General features: G+C 41.7%; 1 protein-coding gene across 1 annotated transcript in view; it reads left to right on the forward strand.

Moving 5' to 3' along the window:
• The first annotated feature begins 6,484 nt into the window (after window positions 1-6,484).
• Window positions 6,485-19,411, forward strand: part of nid2a (nidogen 2a (osteonidogen)) — a 43,051-nt gene continuing 30,124 nt past the window's right edge. Inside the window, exons 1-4 of the mRNA XM_033616026.2 lie at window positions 6,485-6,844; window positions 8,116-8,301; window positions 8,544-8,660; window positions 19,265-19,366. Coding sequence (XP_033471917.2) covers window positions 6,638-6,844; window positions 8,116-8,301; window positions 8,544-8,660; window positions 19,265-19,366 — 612 coding nt within the window. The 5' untranslated portion in view covers window positions 6,485-6,637. The remainder of the gene's footprint in view (window positions 6,845-8,115; window positions 8,302-8,543; window positions 8,661-19,264; window positions 19,367-19,411) is intronic.

A 19,411-nucleotide genomic window follows, 5' to 3' on the forward strand; every position in this document is an offset into this window, starting at 1 on the left:
ATGACATGATTTTTGGGGAAACTACTGTTGTTTAAACCTCTCACATACTGAACAATAGATATCTGCCCAACCACAAGTTCTACCTCCATATGCGTATTTTGAATAATAACAAAATGGAGGTGTTCATCTTGAATTATGCAGCACACAGACACTGCAACTGTCCTGGCCTGCAAATATTATTAACAACGACAAGAAAAATGTGATATTTTGGGAATAAAATGTGTGGGTGGAAATATGTGGACATACTGTATGGTCGTGTCCTTTTTCCTCCCCAGTGAGTGGAGCGCTCAAAGCATTCCAGTGTGAAAGACGTATGTTTGGTTTCCTGTGTCTTTATGTGTGGAGATGGCGTGTTGTTCTCCTGGGTTTCCTCCCATGCACATGGATTTGAGGCCTTAATTTCCCATCGGAATAAATGTAAGTGTCTTTCTATCTGTGTGCGTGATGAACCAGTGATACAACCAGCATGTCTCCAATCCAATATAACAGTCCCACATTTGTTTGTTTTGCTTTTCAGGGTTGTGCCATGCATTTTAATTTTTTTCAGGTAGATACAGATAATTTTATGCAGCGAGGATGACATCAACCATATAGGCATAATGCAGCTTCTGTGAATTTTTAGCAAAGAAGCTTTCAAAAATTCCATAGTGCATTAAAATGTTATTGTAATTGCACTATTTCGCCCATTTTAAGAAAAGAATAAATGCTTAACAGGATGCTAAAATGGGCCATGATGTATGCTAAAAGCACTTGAGTGCTTTTTCAGCCCCATTAATGAGTCCTTAATCGTAACGTATTGCCATTATACCATCACTGCTTCCTCTCTGACTTTGTCTCACTCTCTTTCGGTTGACAGTCGCTCTGCACGTTTCTTTCCCTCTCCAGAATGACGTCAGACATTTCAATATTGCTAAACCCCTGAAGTGCTTCAGCTGGTGAAGTGCTGAATTTATGGCACAACGAACATGCAGTATTTCATACACGGTACGGGGTTACAGTTTACAGCCTGACTCATTTATTTTTAGTTTTGACAGCACTGGGCAGACACAGTATTCCTCCTTCATGCCTCTCTAACCTTGTTGCTTCTCTTCCTCTCTCTTTGTTTTTGAAGGTTAATCTTTCCATTCATTTCTTGCTCTGTGTCCATTTGCCCTTGCTCTATATTTGTTTCCTCATGCAGTCGAAGCCTCTTTTACCTTGTCCTCTGCCCTCACTGAGGCCACCTTTCCTTTCCCTTGTCTTACTTTCCTCTTGTTTCCTTGCTTTTTCTTTCTTTTTTCCCTTTTTATTCCTTTCCTTTCCTGACAGTTCCTTGTTTTATTTCCTTTGCTTTACTGTTTTGCCATCTCTTCTCATTTCCTGTCCTATACAGTGCTTAAAAGTATTGCACAGTGTAGATTGCACATAAGTATTGTTTGTTTTAGTCTGGAGGTATAGGCTTTTAGTGACCTGTAACGCCTGCCTGAGGGCATCAGGTCAAACAGATGATGTGCTGGGTAGGAGGAGTCATTGAGGATAGATCTTGACCTACTGAGGCAGTGGGAGCAGGACATCTCCTCCAAGGAGGGCAGAGAGCAGCCAATGATCCCCTGGACTGTGTTTATGACCCTCTGCAGAGCCTTTCTGTCTGCAGCCGAACTCCCAGTGTACCATGCCGTGATGCAGTACGTGAGTATGCGCTCGATTGTGGAGCGATAAAAAGTCACCAGCAGCTTCTGATCTAGTTTATTTTTTCCCTGAGAATTCTCAGAAAGTACAGTCACTGTCAGGCCCTCTTCGGCACCGTCTGTGTTTTCATGGGCCAGGAGAGCTCCTCTGAGATGTACTCTCTACACGATCCCTGTTGATGTAGAGAGGGGCGTGGTAAGCTCTGATCCTTTGGAAGTCTATGATGACCTCCTTGGTTTTTGTGGTGTTCAGCAGCAGATTGTTGGCCTAACACCACGCTGCCAGTTGCTGGACCTCATCTTTTCAGACTGTCTCGTCCCCTCCTGTGATGAGCCCGACCACAGTGGTGTCATTTCCTTTCCATTCCTACCAAAACAATGCCAGACAGCAAGTGTGTATAAATTCAATTATCTAAGAATCCAGACTTTTAAAATGCGCTGATCGACCCTAAAGTAGATACTGATTCAGATGATGATGATGGGAAATACTATGGTGGGGATACTAAGTGGGGATCCTCACCATCTGTCTGTGGCCTTTATTTAGAAGCAGTTCAATTATTGATCAAAGTCTTAATCCACAAATCCTATGGTCTGCTCTGCTGGTAAACAGCCTTTGTTGAGGGCTAAAGTGCTGACAAGTGCTGCATGTATTGTTAGTCCTACTCTCTCTCTCTCTCTCTCTCTCTCTCTCTCTCTCTCTTTCTCTCTCTCTCTCACACACACACACACACGTACACAAAGTCCCACCGCAAGGCTTTATTTCTCACATCACTTGTATATAAACACATACATTAGTGTGCGTGTGTGTGTGTATCCAGCCTGCTAATGGTCCCTGTCTGAATCATTGATGAGATCATTGATTTTGGTGAATATCTGATGTCACAAATGAAGCCGGTCAATCTGCAGTCTGTAATTACACACTGAAATACAGGAAAACATTACCAGAGAGAAAAAACATGATCAGATTAGACTGCAGTTATAAAACTTTTAAAATTAGAATGATTAAGATACAATCGAATGTGTGTTTTTTGCGCTGTGGTTTGTTGAGAGCACACATGAGGGTGTTTGGAATGAATGTAATACTTGTAATGATCATTACAAACATAGTAGAATAGCCAACATTATAATTTTAGTCAAGTAAAACTTTCACATTAACAAAGTAAAACATGCAATTTTTACAGACTAAATAAATAAAGTAAAAACTGTTGTGTATGATCTCAGCTTGGCCTCTGCCTCCACCTACAGGTTGCTCTGAGTATGTACAAGCATCAAGTGTTGCTGAATATTAACACTAGAAAGCATGTTCTGTTATAGTGTGTTGGTTTGGAAACATCTAGTCACATCTATAAATGTCTTTTTTCCCCCTCACTCTTATCTTGTCTGTGGTAAAGCTTATGATGACTTTTGCACTCTTGCTGAAAAAAACAATGGAAAGTATTCAGACCGCAGCAGGCTTTGCACGTTTTTGTTGTTGTGTTGATTTAATTGAAATTTAATTACATTTACTTTTTTGCAATTAAATCTACAAACAGTGACTCAAAAAGATGAGGCAAAAACATATTTTTTGTCATTATTTAAAAACAAACTGGAATCTCTTTGCATTTATACATGATATGGAGCCTTTGTTTGCTATAGCACTTTAAATAGGTCTTTCTCACAGTGGACATTTTGACTTGTGGTAGGAAAAGTACAGGTGTTAGTGACTTAAATTGAATCTGCATTTTTTTCTTCCAGTTTTAAACAGTAATCCCAAATGAAAATCTGCAGAATTGAGCAGAATTATGTTGTTGTTTTTTTTTTGCTTGAAATGTGATAAATAATATTAACTTAAGATCATTTTTGTTTTTAAAGGTACAGTGTGTGGGATTTAGGGAGATACTTTGGCAGAAATGGCATACAGTATAATAAGAATGTTCTCTTTATTGTGTAATCCCTAGTGGAGCAGGTCCTCGTCTACACAGTCTGCAATGTTGCACCATCATGTGTCTGTGTCTACAGTAGCCCAGAACAGACAAACCAGATAGGAGCATTCCTATTTTTGTGTCACCCACCACAGAATAAAAAAAACATTACTGCTTTTTTTTAACGTGAAACTGCTTCATTTAGCGTTTTTACTGGTTTTAATCAACTGGTCCGTTTGTTTTGAAGGGGAAGAGACCTCAGAAGTAGATGTATTGTCAGAATCTGTAGGCGCAGATGTAGGCCAATAACACTAATGACGGCTCTGTTCAAGTGTTCCAGTGACAGTGAGCGGAAATGCACGATACCAGGACCCTGAGATCAAAGCAACAAAGTAGAATTCAGCCATCATTAATTTCATTATTTACATCTGTGACAGTTTAAAATGTCCCCTGTGAAAAAAGGCCTACTGCATCCTGTTCATTTGACTCTCCTCGAGATTAGTCTGGAACTTGATTGATGTCCACCTGTGCCAGCTGATTGGACATTATTCAGACAGGCCCACACCTGTGTATATTATGTGCCACCATCATGTCTGCAATCAAATTGTGTTGAGGCAGAGGTCAGGACAGGAGTTTAAACACATCTCTGTTCTCTGTACTCCTGGGAACATCTCTGTTCCCAGGAGCGGGCTCCATCACTGTAAAATGGAAGACATCACATCAACCACCAAGACTCTAAACCTGGCCATCCAGCCAATCTCAGCATGGGTGTCAGTCAGGGAGGAGACTAAGAACTCAGTGGTCACAGTAACAGAGTGTCAGAGGGAGAACATCTGTAGAGAGACCTGAAGATGGCAGTTTCACAGATACTTCCCAGCCAGGAGCTTGACAGGATCTGCCAGTAGGAATGAAGGAGTCACAGTACCTCTGTGAGTTAAAGATATTGACTTATGATCTCCAAAAATGTGTTTTGTTTTGTCATACTGTGTAGAAGCCATTAATTAGATTACTCAGTGTTATGATTTAATGCCCTTGTAGTGTATTCATATGGGCTTTTTGCCCTCAGTCTGGTCTGCAGCAGGTGAAACACATGCTCAGCTGAACGGACGCCATGCTTGACGTGGCCAGTTAAACACGTTCCACTTGGGTTTTTCCTGTCTGTTTTTCAGATAATTGTCTTTTTGCATCGTCCTAAAATTGTGTGATGATTGATTGTTTACTCATTTCCTGTCGTCTGTATACAATGCCAGAGCTGCTCTGTGATGGACCATCAAAGGCTCCAACCTCTGTCTCTCTTCCCTGGCTGTCGCTGCTTCATTCCAGACGTCTTGGATCTGGTCTTCATCCTCCTTTGTCTCATCTCATCTTATCTCTGCTCTTGAGTTATGTCCCTCTTGTGTGTTTGTGTCTTCATTCCAGGTCTTGTGGTGGAGAGAAGATCATGTGGTGTAGGATCTTTCTGTTCTGGCAGCATCTAGAAGTTGTTCGAAATCCTCCTGGATCATATTTTTCATTTATGCTGGCAATCTATCTTCCTATTGTCATCCTGATTTGCGCAGACTAATTTTACTATTGTCTATTCTGTACACACAACATCTAATGTGTCTGTCCATCCTGGGAGAGGGATCTCTCCTCTGTTGCTCATCCTGAGGTTTCTTCCATTTTGTGGGAGCTTTTTTAAAAATCTGATTCACAGTCTGTGGATAGAGGGTGTTGTATGCTGTACAGATTTTAAAGCCTTTTGAACAATCTATACAACTAAAACTGACCTGATGTTGATGATCTTGTTTTGTCTGATGTGACTAACAGTCCAAAACCCAAAGATACAATTCTTTAGTGAGTTTTAACTTAAATTTGCTGGAGTATACCTTGCATGCTGTACTGCATGCTGCCATATTCTGTTGTAACACTAGGTGGAGCACAAGCTTAAGTATTTTATGGTTGGATCTTATGGCTTTTAATGAGTGAATAACCTAAAAGGATGTAAGAATAACAATGTAAAGTAAATTGTGTGAATAACGATTGACTGAGATGTGTTCAAAAGGAAAAAACTAGTTAGAAATATGCAAAATAATTGGTCAGTAATACTTAACCTACAGCCCATGGGCCAAATCTGGTCTGTGATGGGGTGCCGGGTTGCCCCCTGATGTTTCCCCCAAGCAGACTTCTGGGCTGATTATTTATATATATATATATATATATAAATTAATATTTGTTTATTAACTGGTCCCTTGCCTTCTGTCATTTTGCAAAAGTGGCCCCGGAGTAAAGCAAGTTGAGTTTCCCTGTTAATAGGAGCTAAATATAATAGTATTATAAGGTCTTTTGCCTCGCCTAAAGGAGCTTCGTAAGGTATTCAGAGCATAAATACAGTAGCAAACCACTATTTGCCAGATAAAGATGCGTTCAAATGGTGCACTTACCGCTGATATCGAGATGGAATCACTGCAGAAGCTTTGCGCCCACCTTCTGGATCTCCCCTAGTAAACAGTGTTAGCTCGGTCAGCACTGTTGCTGTTGTTAACACTGTTGACAGATTGTAGATATCTGAATATCCAAACTCTTCACTGCAGATACTTTGTTTTACTACAGATGTTAATCTGTAGGGACCATAATATAGTCTGTATAATGTGTTTTAAGAAAATATACGTCCCCAGGCGTTTCCACTTACACTTGTATCTTGATAAATGTCTTTCAGTGAAATTCTCCTGTGTGTGTGTGTGTGTGTGTGTGTGTGTGTGTGTGTGTTAGTGTGTAAAAATTACACAATGTCTCTTTTTCATTGTTGTGAAACAGATAGAGTTACATCCGGATTAAAAACGCTCTATTTGTCTTTTCTCTAATACGAGCCAGATGTTACCTCCAGCACCGGGCCTGCTGTCACTCAGCCCGCCTCTGGCCAATCAGAGCGGGCCGTAACTCCTCCCTCCCTCCCTGCAGAGTATCAGAGGCTCGGCGGAGAGGAGGAGAGTTCTCCTTCCTTCTACTGCCCTCTCTGAGTCCATCTGAACCTCTCTCCTTTTGCTCCCTCTCATAGTGCAGAGCTGCTCAATCACCCCCAGCTCTACAATGGAGAGAGGGGAAATCCTGGCTGTGTGTCTGCTGTGTTGGAGCTGCAGCGTGTGTGTGGTTACAGCCATCCAGAGGGCTGATATGTTTCCTTATGGCACTCTGAGTGGAGATTTGATTTTGGCAGAGGGCGACGATGAAACCTCCAGAGTGCTGTCCCTGCCCAAACCCTTATACTTCTACGACACCCTCTTCTCACAGCTATATGTAAGTAGAACTCAATTAATGCTCATTTGCATGATTGTTCCTGACGTTTTTATGACCGCACAGCTCTCTGGCTGTGAAAGCGTGAAATACTTCTATAAAGTTTTGCAGGTGATGTTTGCAGCTGTTGAATCAGCTCCACAGTAGACCGGTGGCTATTTTTAATGGTGCCAATGGAGCGATTTATTAGCATGTATGAGTGATGGAAATCTGCAAGTCTGTGGATTGACCACAAATGATTCCCTTATGCGGATTGGATGAAAATAAACATCTGTTTTATTTAACAGAAAATAAATGTTAACATATTTTAACGTCACAGCCAATTAAAAATCAGTTAATACCCAAGAGATTAGAGAATAACTGTAGTCCCAGAGGTGGAAAGATGAAATAAAACTAGTAGTACTTAACTATAAAATTACTAAATTACAACACCGACAGCATTCAAATTTAAGTAAAATCATCCAAGTATGAAAGTATTGGTGCTCATTTTGCAGAATGTCCCCTGCCAGTGTATTTTTACTATGTAATTGGACAGTTATAGAAAGTAACTTTACTCACTGTATGTCAGTGCAGTTTTGAGGTACTTTAATTCCATTTTAACCTGCTTTATACTTGTACTCCTTTAAAGTAACTTAGTAGTGTCTTTCCAGATTCCAATTACCAATACAAAATATGATCAACGAATATATTATGATGTAATGTTATAGGTTAGGCAACCCAGCACTGTGTAACGTAGCCCCACCTTCACCAGCTGCAACATCGAAGAGAAGTACTCAGATACTGTACCTCAGAATTGTACTTAAGCACTTGAGTAACTGTGTGGAATGTACCCCGTTCCACCAGTGATTAGATGTACTCAACATGTCGCTACAAACCACTGAGTGTTGCTTTGTACGACACTTGTCATACATATCATCAGAATGTGTCATGCTCTATCACACAGCATAATACATCAAGAGCAAAGCCACTAACTGTTATATGTGGGACACGTAATCAGGGGCCAGGGATCGTTGAAGGAGCTCCAGAGGTCCTTGAGGATGTTCCAGTGGTTTATGAGGGGGATCTAGGGGTTCATTATGTGGTTCCTGGGGTCCACGAGGAGGTTCCAGTGGTTTATGAGGGGATACGAGTTCATTAGGGGTTTGTGATGGTATTCCAGATATTTCTTCGAGGATTGTTTTTTATGATGAAATAGTCAGTGGTCTGCAGGAATACACTGGCAGCTGTCACTAAACTGCAGTACATATCGTTAATTACTGACTCTCTGTCTCTAGGTGGCTACCAATGGTATCATATCAGCTCAGGACCTGCCGATGGAAAAGCAATACGTAGATGACGACTTCCCCACAGATTTCCCTGTGGTGGCTCCGTTTCTGGCTGACATTGACACCAGCGGAGGGCGAGGACAGATTTACTATCGTGTGACCGAGACGCCCAGTGTGCTCAACAGAGTGGCCCAGGTCTGTTTATAAGTTTAATCAAATAAAATATATGATTGAAAATTGGCTACAGACTTTTGTTGTCTTGAAACATGGCAGAAATGAGAGAACATATTTTGCACTGTACCTAACTACAGATCTGGATTTTTTCTCTTTTCAGTTCTTCATCTATTAGTTCAATCCATTATACATTCTGTCATTTCTTTTTTCTTTTTACTGTTTTCCCCTCCATCAACCATTCATTCATTCATCTGCTCACCCAGGAAGTACATCGGGGTTTCCCAGATGCAAAATTCACACCCACACATGTTGTGGTTGCAACATGGGAGAATGTCGCGGCATATAAAGAACCGACTCGAACCAGTGGATCTTCAAACAAGGTAAGATGGATGGAGGGACTGAGAGCACTAAGCCATCTTGTTTGTCTGAGAGTTGATTTATGACTGGATGAGTTCTTTTTATCATCGTGAAGCCCACAAGTATGTCTTCCTTCTTCTGAGAGACACAATCCCAAATTCCTGGAAGATGTGCATCACTTGTAATCAGCCTTGGGTGGGGGGCCTATTTGTAATTCCCCTTACCCTCCTAATCTGCCTCTTAACCTTTTCAAGGGGTCAGAGGTCATCTTTAAGGGTCATCAAAGTGCCCCCTCCCGACTCGTTACCCCCTCCTCCAATTCACACACAGGTAGACACAAACATGCCTTGACCATTAATGTTCACATGCTCTGTTAAACTTTACTTCCCTCCCTGTTTGTCAGCCAGTGAATAACTTGGTTTACCATCACTCCTCTCCACCAACCTAATTTCACCTCACTGCTTATTAGTTTCTTACATATTCTGATACATTAGAGCACAAAACCAGATTTTTCTGGCATTCTTATTGTCTCCAGCCCCAAATCAGTATTCTTGGAACAGTGACATGCACCTGTCCCTTTCACCTCACGCATTATATTTACCTCTGGTTATCTTCCTTCACGCTCCTTTCTGAACTCTCCCGCACCCCTGTGGAGTAGGATGACACTTTAATTTACATGTCCGAAATTTTCTCTGAATTTCTTCGGAATTGTTCTGGCAATAATAAACCTATTTTTTAATTACAGGGAAAATGGGAGAAAAGCTGGATATAAATCCAAGTAAATATCCACTTACTATTCATATTAAAAAATTTTATCTCTACATTTGTTAAGTTGTATACTTGCCTGTCGACAAATTTCACATTTTTGCATGTTCAGCGGACCCACTGTTGGCTGACTGAAAGACTCTTTAAGTGATGCTAGCAATTAATTTAGTAATGAAAGGACTACTCAAGCGATGTAGTACGTCACTTTCATAAAATTTGGTGATTCCAATGAGACATATTGAAAAAAATAATGGTCAAAATTGAGCCATTTTAAGTCTAGCATGGGTCAGGCTCGAGAACTGGATACAGCATCGGAGGCAGAACCCTGTTCAGTCGCTCAGTGGAGTAATAAGAAGAAAACATTCAACTGTTGTAAAATTACCTGAATGATTGGGGCTGCCTCTACATCATTGGGCTCATAGAGCAGGCACACTAGAAACTTTGGTCGCCTGAGCTGGCTACGTCAGGTTTAGCTTAAACTTAGCTTTAATTTAGCTTAAACGGGGCTAAAATTATTTAATTTTGTGGCTTTTCTAGCCTTGTCAAATGTTGACAGACAAATTTGATCAAACCCTGATAGTTACAAAAGCCATTTTGCTGGGGTCATGATGCTCAAAGAAATGTATTTACTTATTAACTAGCGTCTTTTACAATGCAAGTCATCTTTTTGCGCCTAATGGTATCATGTGACGACTGGGAAGTTGTAATTCCACTGATGGCCACTAGAGCTTCAGAGCCTAGTGCACTTCCAAGGGGCCTGGTCAAACTTCTTGAGCACTTGATCCGATCTCTTTCAAACTTTGCATCTGTACTTTGTAATGCAGACTTTGCGGAATAAGACCAAGCACGGTATTGTTATGGTTCTTTTCAGAAGCTTTCCCTAAGACATTATGAACCTCAAACAGAAAGTGTCACCTAGAGGAGCACTAGAGGCTTTTTGTAAGTTCATCCATGGGAAAGGCTCCAAGTAAAGCCAGGCCTACTGAACTTATCGATCAAACAAACAGTGCTTTGTTGTTCCTGGTTTGTAGCATGTGGGATAGAGGGATGAAGGGAGTGGCAGATTTAAGGAAAAACCCCAGGAGATCTTTCTGTATCTCTCCCTCCTTCTCATCTGTTTGTCCTTTTATTTTACTCTCATGGTCTGGTTTCTTTTATGCTTCCTGCTCTCTTCCTGATTGATCAAAAGCTAAACATTCAAATAGTCCAGTGGGGATACGCTGCATTAAGCCTTTTACAACCGATCTCAGTACCTGGGGCTCATTGTGATCGCATTGCTGCCAAATGGACAAACAAGTCATTGCATCTACTTTAAGCCTTACATATTGGAGTTAAGTCTCAGTGTCTCTGTCCAGTGTTGACTAAATGCTGATTAGCATTTGGTGTCCACCTCTTAAATTGCAACATGTTTTGTGCTGGAAAAGAGTTTGTGTTGTTGTTTGAGGGTCTGTGTGGCTTGTCAGATTGAAGCAGTCTGGGATTTGCTTCACTGGGTCTCTCTTCGGACTGATAGCATCTTGCTTTGAAGTGATTAGCCAGAGGTGCTGGGTGGGGTGCGTTGGGGGTAGAGTGGTATGTGTGTGTGAACTGATTAACCTGAGGTGTGTGTTTGTCGGGATGTGTATTTGGGGTGACGGAGTGGGGGAGGGGGCAGACTGTGTGGTGTTTGGGGGTCGGAAATGGAGTTGAGAGGAGCAGCGTGGGAAGGACAAGAAGGAATACAGAGGAGAGAAAAGTAGATCCCAAGAGGGAGAGAGTTCACATCCCTAAAAAATGGGGTTGTGTTTTCTATGAAATTAGTCTTAAAGAGGCTATTATCATAATTGGAAAGTAATTACTTCACTTGAAACCTATAACACACACTCTGCTGTGTCTGCTACCAAGTAACCCCAATTTGCTAATGACCAGAGCCATTTACAGAGAATCTGGCCTTCTGTATGTTCATGTTTTAAGAGGTGTTGACCAGGCTTTACCTTGAGCAGCATATTTCTAATCCCTCTTTTCATGGGAACACCTGTCATGTTGCTGGATGCTGTTACACAGTTTACCTTCCACTCCAATGAATGTCATTATTCTAAGCAGCTGAAATTAACTTCTCAGCTGTGGAGTGCTGCATCACCCACAAAAAAGTTATGCCCTAACGTACTAAACAATTGGCCATCGGTCAATTTTAGCCCATCAGTCAGCATCTGTCACCCTAGAGTAGTGTGTCCCGCACTGATGGCAGTATTCAGCCCTTGTCAGAGGCTTTTTCGTCAGTTCAGCATTTTGAATTGGTGGCAGGGCCAGCGGAGCCTGTTAGTGAGAGAAATCACTCTGATTGGCAGTTCAGGTCAGTGCTCAAGTGGGGAAATGGTAACAAGGAAAGCAAACAAACAGCTAAAGTCAAGAGGGCGTGAGATTGAACAAACTTGTTATTGTGCTCTTTAGCACAAACGGCCCGTAAATAATTGTGTTATTGTTGGCTAGCACACGGAAATTGTTCTTTCAACATCTGGTTGTGATGCTAATGTGCTAACTGGCTAACTAGCATCTTGAATCCATCCTGTCGGTCTTGTGGCTTCACTTTTTGAATGACAAATACAGACGACTGCAACCTGCTGGTATGATAGTTACATGGTTGTTGGCTGTTGGCTGTATTTTGTGGTGTGTTCAAGTGCAATGTTTTGGCTGAGACACGCGATGTGAGGTGACACAGGCCTTCGTTGTCACCAGTTCTTTGAAGTTGGTTAGGCTGTGTTCAGATATGAAGGTTGATATTGCTTTCATTTTTGTACAATAAATATGAAGTGAGACCCGGCAGACTACCTTCGCTTTACATGTCGGTTTCCATGTGATTAATCCCAGTGAACATGGTGATCCTCTGACTTTTCACCTAGGACCATCATCAGGTCAAAACTTATTATTATATATTATTTTTTTTATTTTTATATACTTTATTAATCCCCGAGGGGAAATTCAATTTTTCACTCTGTTTGTCAATTACACACAGGTCCGAACACACACATGCACAAACTGGACCTATACATGCACTAAGTGGAGAGATGTCAGAGTGGGCTGCCCATGACAGGCGCTCTGAGCGGTTGGGGGGTTCAGTGCCTTGCTCAGGGGCACCTCTGCAGTGTCCAGGAGGTGAACTGGCACCTCTCCAGCTACCAGTCCACGCTCCATATTTTGGTCCGGATGGGGACTTGAACAGGCGACCCTCCGGTTCCCAACCCAAGTCCCTATGGACTGAGCTACTGCCGCTACTGAGCTAATTTGCCCACTACTTTGATTTATGACCAAATAACAACAAAGCTAATGACATTCCCATCAGCCTCAGCTGCACTCTGTGTCTAATGCTAATAAACAAATGTTAACATGCTAAAACATCAGCAGATAAGTATCAGTTTTTAGCAAGTTAGCATGTTGACCCTAGCATTTAGCTCCAAGTATGGCATGTCTAACTACAGCTCACAGAGACACTAGCATGTCTGTAGACGCTAGGCTTGTTTTAATATTTTACAGTGGGTAACTGATTAAATGTCTCAATTAGAAGATCTAAAACATCCAATTGAATGTTCTGTGGTGGGATTCATGCTAAAAATGGGGGTCCATGGTCTTAGCTGCTGTCAGGCAAGAGATAAAGAAGTATCTGCTGTTGTACCTCCAGACTACAGAGCAGCTTTTCTCCTCAATGCATCCTCTATAGTCCACCATAAAAATATCTTATTTGTATGTGTTTGTAGCATTATAGACGGTTTATAAATAAGATGGTACACTTAGGAGTCTTTTTCATGTCCCTGTGTCACATGTGTTTCGCCACTGCCCTGCCCCTTTGGGAGACCAGCGTCAGGTCCCAAGTCTATTCATTCCAATGGGAGAAATGAATGTGAGCATAGAATATGACGAATTCTTTCGCCCCACGGTCACTGAAGTAATTACTGGACCCATTCTTCACAATGGACATATTTTCCGAACATTCTGACAATAAGATGGCATTTTTCACAAAGACACATCAGGAGAAAATGAACACTGTCGTTAGATCTGGCAACAATCATCTTGTACTCACTTGATATCAGTTATTAATCTTTCAAAATGAGATGACAAAAACAGACAACCACGCCCATTTAGAAGACCGGATGTGTACTACTTATCCTGCTGGCACAGTTTGTAATTGCCATCTTCTGTGACAGATCATCTTAGGTAGCATGAAGGGACTACAGCTTGCATTTTGTTGTGCAATCCCGAGTTGTAGAATGACAGTCAATGAATCTTGAACTCTTTGAACCCATCATATGAAAACATGTGAAAGAACATGGTTGGGTGACAGTAGAAAGCATACCTTACAATAAACACAATATTGCATTACTGCCCTCATATTAACATCCTGCGTGCTCCTGTATATGAGCAGCAATTTGAAGTGAAATGTGATTTTACATTTTACCACAGTAGACCCTTTTATTCTGCTCTAGTCCTCCCCTCGAGCTCTCTTCAAAGATGTATGTGCAAAAAAAGAAAGTGTTGTAGGTTGAACAGCACATTACATGTCCGTTGTGTGAAGGTCAGATGAGACTGACTAAATGAATAAATGGACTTCTCTGTTGGACTCGGCCCTCGCCTTTCATTTTGCTATTTGGTTCTCCTCCTCTGGCCTCCTCTTTTCCCTGTCTTTCTTCTTTTCTGTAGCACAATAGGAACTATTGTTTCTATTAGTGTTATTTGTTGTTTCTGGGGGCCCCTTGCAGTGACACAGGGGGCATCCCTTGAAATATGTTCATCTTGGTTCAAAGCAGAGTCTTGCTGAAATTCAGCTTTCATATGTTATTCTGTCCTTCTGCCTTGGGACAAATTCTGTCCATCAGCAACCATTTAGCCTGTTTGTACCATATCCTTGTAGCTGCACAGCTCCATAATAGCCACATGAGTTTAACTTGGGCACAGACTTGAGACTCGGGATCTGGGCAGCTTTACTAATTACTAGTAGAGTCATAGTGCTCTGGTTTGTAGCTGCGGGAGAGATGTTCATGTTCACAAACCTTTCAGGATCTAAGAAAAGCAGCTATGATTTTACCTACCATGTGCTCTTGAGTTGATCAAAAAAGGTTTGAAAAGCTTTCATAAGCCCTGAAGTTGTACAATTTCCTCGTGCTTATGAAGAGCAGGAGGGAATCCTTTTGAGTGCAGCTGAAGTTATAACAGGAAAACCACCTAAAAAACCGGAGCAGAGATTTTCATATGACAACAGTGAAATACTGACTGGACTGTTCCTGGCCACAAGCCTGGGCTGAGTGTGTGTGTGTATGTGTATGTGTGTGTGTGTGTGTGTGTGTGTGTGTGTGTGTGTGTGTGTGTCAGTTCCCACGCTGTAGGCAGTTCCGTTTGTAGCACTCTGGCTAGGCTGGCAACTGGCCTGCAGCTGCTCTCTGTCTCTCTCTGCCTGTTTGCAGCTGTGCTGCGGCCGACAAACTGAAAAACCGGCAACCAACAAACAAGTGTAGCATGCTCATCCAGACCTCCCTCTCTCTCCGTCTTTCTCTTCTTCGGGATGTTCCAGGCTAACCAAAGTGGGATCCAGCTCTAGATAATTATAGGATGATTCAGAACATTTGTTACAGTGTGTTGAGTCACTTATGCGAAACACAGGCAAGATGAGAAGTCAATTAAACTGCCTTTAGTAAGGCAGAGTAGACTAAACTATTCTAAGAGAGAGCAAACGAGACCAATGAATAAACAAATACTAAACACAACCAAATAAAAGTAAAATACAGCGAGACTAAAGTGAGTGAGCCCTTATAAATGCTTGCAGCTGCCCTCTGGGATACAAAAGTTTAATGAAGCCAGGTTATGTTACATATTAAAGTTACATGCTTGAGTTGAAGTGTACAATATATTTAGAATATGTTCATCGCTTTACCTTACCGCCAGACTGCAATATCCCACAGGGAACTGAAGCTGTTATATCGCTCTCCTCAAAGCCAGACTCCATTAAGAAAAACAGTGATTAAACATCGCTGAACACAGGAGCTGCTGGTTTACCGCTGCCTCGATTTTTGCTTGTGTTACTCTGTAACTTTGGCATTTAATGGGGTTAGTTTGGATTCATGAAAATCACACAATAACACAAACTAACTAACTGAAAACTTCCTAAATATAGCTTACATGTAAGCCATTATAGATTTTTTTAGGTGGCTAAAATATGTTTTGCTGCTGCCCCCGTCCACAGCAGCACATTGCTTAGCTTACGTGTCATCACTCCAACCTGCTTCTCAAAACTTGGGGCGTACTGACTATGGATAAGCACCCCATACAACCCCAGCTGCAAAAAATCTGAACTATCCCAAAAGTCTAATGACCTACACTGTTTACTGTATACTACAGTCACACACATCTTTCATGGTCGCAAAAGTTACCATTAATTCAAAACAAGCAAACAGCATTTGGCCTACTTTAAAAGAATAGTTTGACATTTTGGGAAATATTTGCTTTTTTGCTTGGAATTTCGTATAAATAAATTAAGTGTGTTTAGTTGCACCCCTCAGCCATCTCAATGAACTTCCTGTATATATTCATTTAATCTGTTGGGTACTTTTAGACTCTCTAACCCCCTGCGGTGTATTAGATAAACATAGCAGACTGATGTTACCACCCAAACCTTAAAGGACGACCCTGACAGCAAACATTTGTTGGTCCCACAGACAATTAATGAGTGTCTGGTCCGTGTAAGGAGTGTGAGGACACTCTTTAAAAAAGGTGTTACAAAATGCCTGTAGGGATGTCGAGGGTTGTGAGCATGTGTGTGTGTGTGTGTGTGTGTGTGTGTGTGTGTGTGTGTGTGTGTGTGTCACATACATACAAGGCTACACACTGTCTGAAAGTCTTTGATGTGTCTTGGCTGCAATTTGTTGTCTTCCAGCTGTGAGTCTGTAAAACACACCAGGACGACTTTATGCACAGACAGACTCAGCAGCAAATGACCACACAGATAGAGAGGGGATGGAGAAGACAGCACAAATTAAAGGAATGGTTTAACATTTAACAAAATGTTTATTTTCTTAACAGTTACTCTCTTGTTAGTACACCTTAATAAGCAAGAGCAAGCTTCATTACTACTTGACAAATATGACAGTGGTATTGATCTTCTCATCTAAGTGTCTTTAAGAAAACATCTAAGTGTATTTTCCAAAAAGATCTTTATCCTGTACACAATACAATGGAACACCGACATTATTTAAAGTAGCCACTTTGTCAAAAACAGCGTTTAAAGGATTACAATCCAAGAGGAAAACACACTTTCTCAAACTTTTGCATTGGTCTCTCTGAGAGCTTCAAATTGAAAATCTCAGACCTTTTCAGAAAGGTGCTGGTGATGTCACTGCAGCTTTTTTAGCTAGGCCACTATCACAGCAAAGTTGCAAAAGTCCATCTGTGAGAGCAGATTGTCCAGCAGAGACAGGATGTTGCTTGTGAGTGTTGTGCTTTTATTACCGCGCTGTTGTAAGCTTGCTGTGAACTGTGTAGTCAACCCTCTATTAACGTAGCGTTGCATTAGCAACCTTACTATATTGTTGCCATAGAAACATGCTGGGAGCATTTTTAGTTATAAAGACCAAAACTGTTTTTTGTACCAGGCTGTAAACCTGTTTATTTCTGCTGTTAAGTTGTGCATTTTAAACTTAAATGTCTATGGGAATTCTCCCTTAATGAGCTGGCCTCCAGTGGCCATTAGAGGAACTGCAGTCTTGGCACTTTCACAATTGCTTCATTTTTCAGTATCGGAGGTCACCACTTGGTCTGCGGTGTTTCAAGTCCACCTGGTATTGGCTCAGCTTGCTTGGAACCTTGACTGAGGTGGTACCAAAAAAATGTCGAGTCACCATGCTGTGGAAATGTGGCGTCAGAGTCTACGGTCATGCTAGCAGCTCTGTGACACTGTACTGAGGCACAGTGATTTGAGCTGGAAGGTAGTGTCAACAGCTCACATGCTCACAATGACAAAGTAGAGTTTTCAGCACGTTCACCATCTTAGCTTAGTGTGTAAAAGTGCTAAAATTCACATGTATTTGGTGATAAACCAATGTACCTTTTGGGGACTGTGGATGTCTGTATCAGACTGTGTGGCAAGCCATCCAGTAGTTGTGAAGATATTTCAGTCTGGAACAATGTGTTGATCAACAGTGACACTGCCATTAACAGAGGCACTAAAACATATAGATGGGGAACAGAAATGTAAAATTCTGATGGAAACATACACAAACTCACGCTTTCTTTTGTTCTCTGAACTTTTTGTAAGTGTTTGAATGAAAATGCATCTTGGTTTCTGTCTTCCCATATTTCTCCCATTGTAAACCAGACCCATGGCCTCTCCCCCAACTGTGCCAACCCCCTGCATCCTTTCATCTCTCTCCCCTCGCCGTCTCCTCCCAGGAAAAAGGAGGGATAGCAGGGGAAAAAAATACAGACATTTAGAGAGGATATTAAGGACAAAGAAAAAGCAGATCCCCTCTCGTAGCTCCAGCCTCCTCTCCTCCCAAAGAAAAAAAAACACAGAAAGACCCCCTCCTCAGTAATTACAAAGAGCCTGGAGGCTACAAAGTCTTCCCCGCCCACAAACAACAAGATAGTTTAAAGATGTTGATGTAAACAATTAGGAACACACACATACATTCACATGAGATGACTATAGGTGGAGGGACATCTGTGCTTGTATAAGAGTGTATGTGTGCACACCCCACGTCTCACATTATAACGATGTCTGGTTTGTATGTCATAACATCATCGTGAAAGATGCCCAGACACACAGGAAGACAGCTGTGGAGATCAGCATCTGGGCTGGGGGTTGAGAGACCGAGGTGTGTGTGTGTGTGTGTGTGTGTGTGTGTGTGTGTGTGTACGTACGTACATGTCTTGTGTGTGTGTGTGTGTGTGTGTGTGTGTGTGTGTGTGTGTGTGTGTGTGTGTGTGCGTACAGATAATCTGATTGTGTCCCTAAGGAAAACAACATGGGATCACTCACAGTCTTCCCCTCATTCACCAAATTTGTGTTTTTTTAACTGTGGTTTTGGAGTGGGCTGGACACCACCGCATGCACGTAGAAAAAAAGTTCCCCAAATCCGCTGTGTTGAAAAGAAGGTCGAGTGGGAAAAGTGCCCTGATTCATTTACTCATACTTATTCAGTTCATTTATTTCATCCTAATCTGCGAAAATTAGATGTTTAGAAATTTAGACCCTCAGTGTGCCAGTAATTGGTGGTGGTCGACGGAGGAGGGTGTGAGGAGTGAGAAGTCTCAACATGAATTCCAGCAGAGGAAGAGGAGGAGACATAGGGAGGAGGAAAGGGGAGGAGAGAGGAGGTGCGAGGAGAGGTGTGAAGTTTAAATATGAGGAGTTAGTGCTAGAATAATTTGAGGGTGGTTGAGCTGGGCCGACTGTGTACACACAGGAGGTGACCTCATCCCTTGGACACTCATAGAACTGGAAATGATTAATAGATACAATCTTCAAACCAGTAAGCTGCTTTACTTTTTGCCATCAGGGGCAGAAAATTAAAACAAAATACTTAAATTTGACCTGAGAAATTAGGTGTTTAAGGTCTAACATGTGTTAAGAAAGTTATTGACAACCTTAAAGAGGAGTTGCGGAACCCCTAATGTTTAATTCTCCAGCATCTCCAAAGACTTCAGATGCACACGTCCACCATATAATGGAGGGAACTCAGCTAATTCAGTTGCTTTGAAGACATTGGGTGACCTGACTGAGAGCAAATGAAAATTAAAACAAAATTAGCAATGCAAAAACTTAGGGACATGTAATGACCATGTTGTCTTAATCAGTAGCATTCTGGATTAAACTGATGCTCTTTCTCTTCTCTCTCTATAGGTCAATACGTTCCAGGCAGTCATTGGTTACGATGAGACCGATTCATACGTTCTCTTCCTTTACCCTGAAGGTGGCCTGAACTTCTTTGGGACCCGCCCCAAGGTAAACTGGTTAAATACATGGCCCTAATTTTCCTTAGCAGACATT

The sequence above is a fragment of the Epinephelus lanceolatus genome, chromosome 24 (assembly GCF_041903045.1).
Source record: "Epinephelus lanceolatus isolate andai-2023 chromosome 24, ASM4190304v1, whole genome shotgun sequence".
NCBI classification, from domain to species: domain Eukaryota; kingdom Metazoa; phylum Chordata; class Actinopteri; order Perciformes; family Serranidae; genus Epinephelus; species Epinephelus lanceolatus.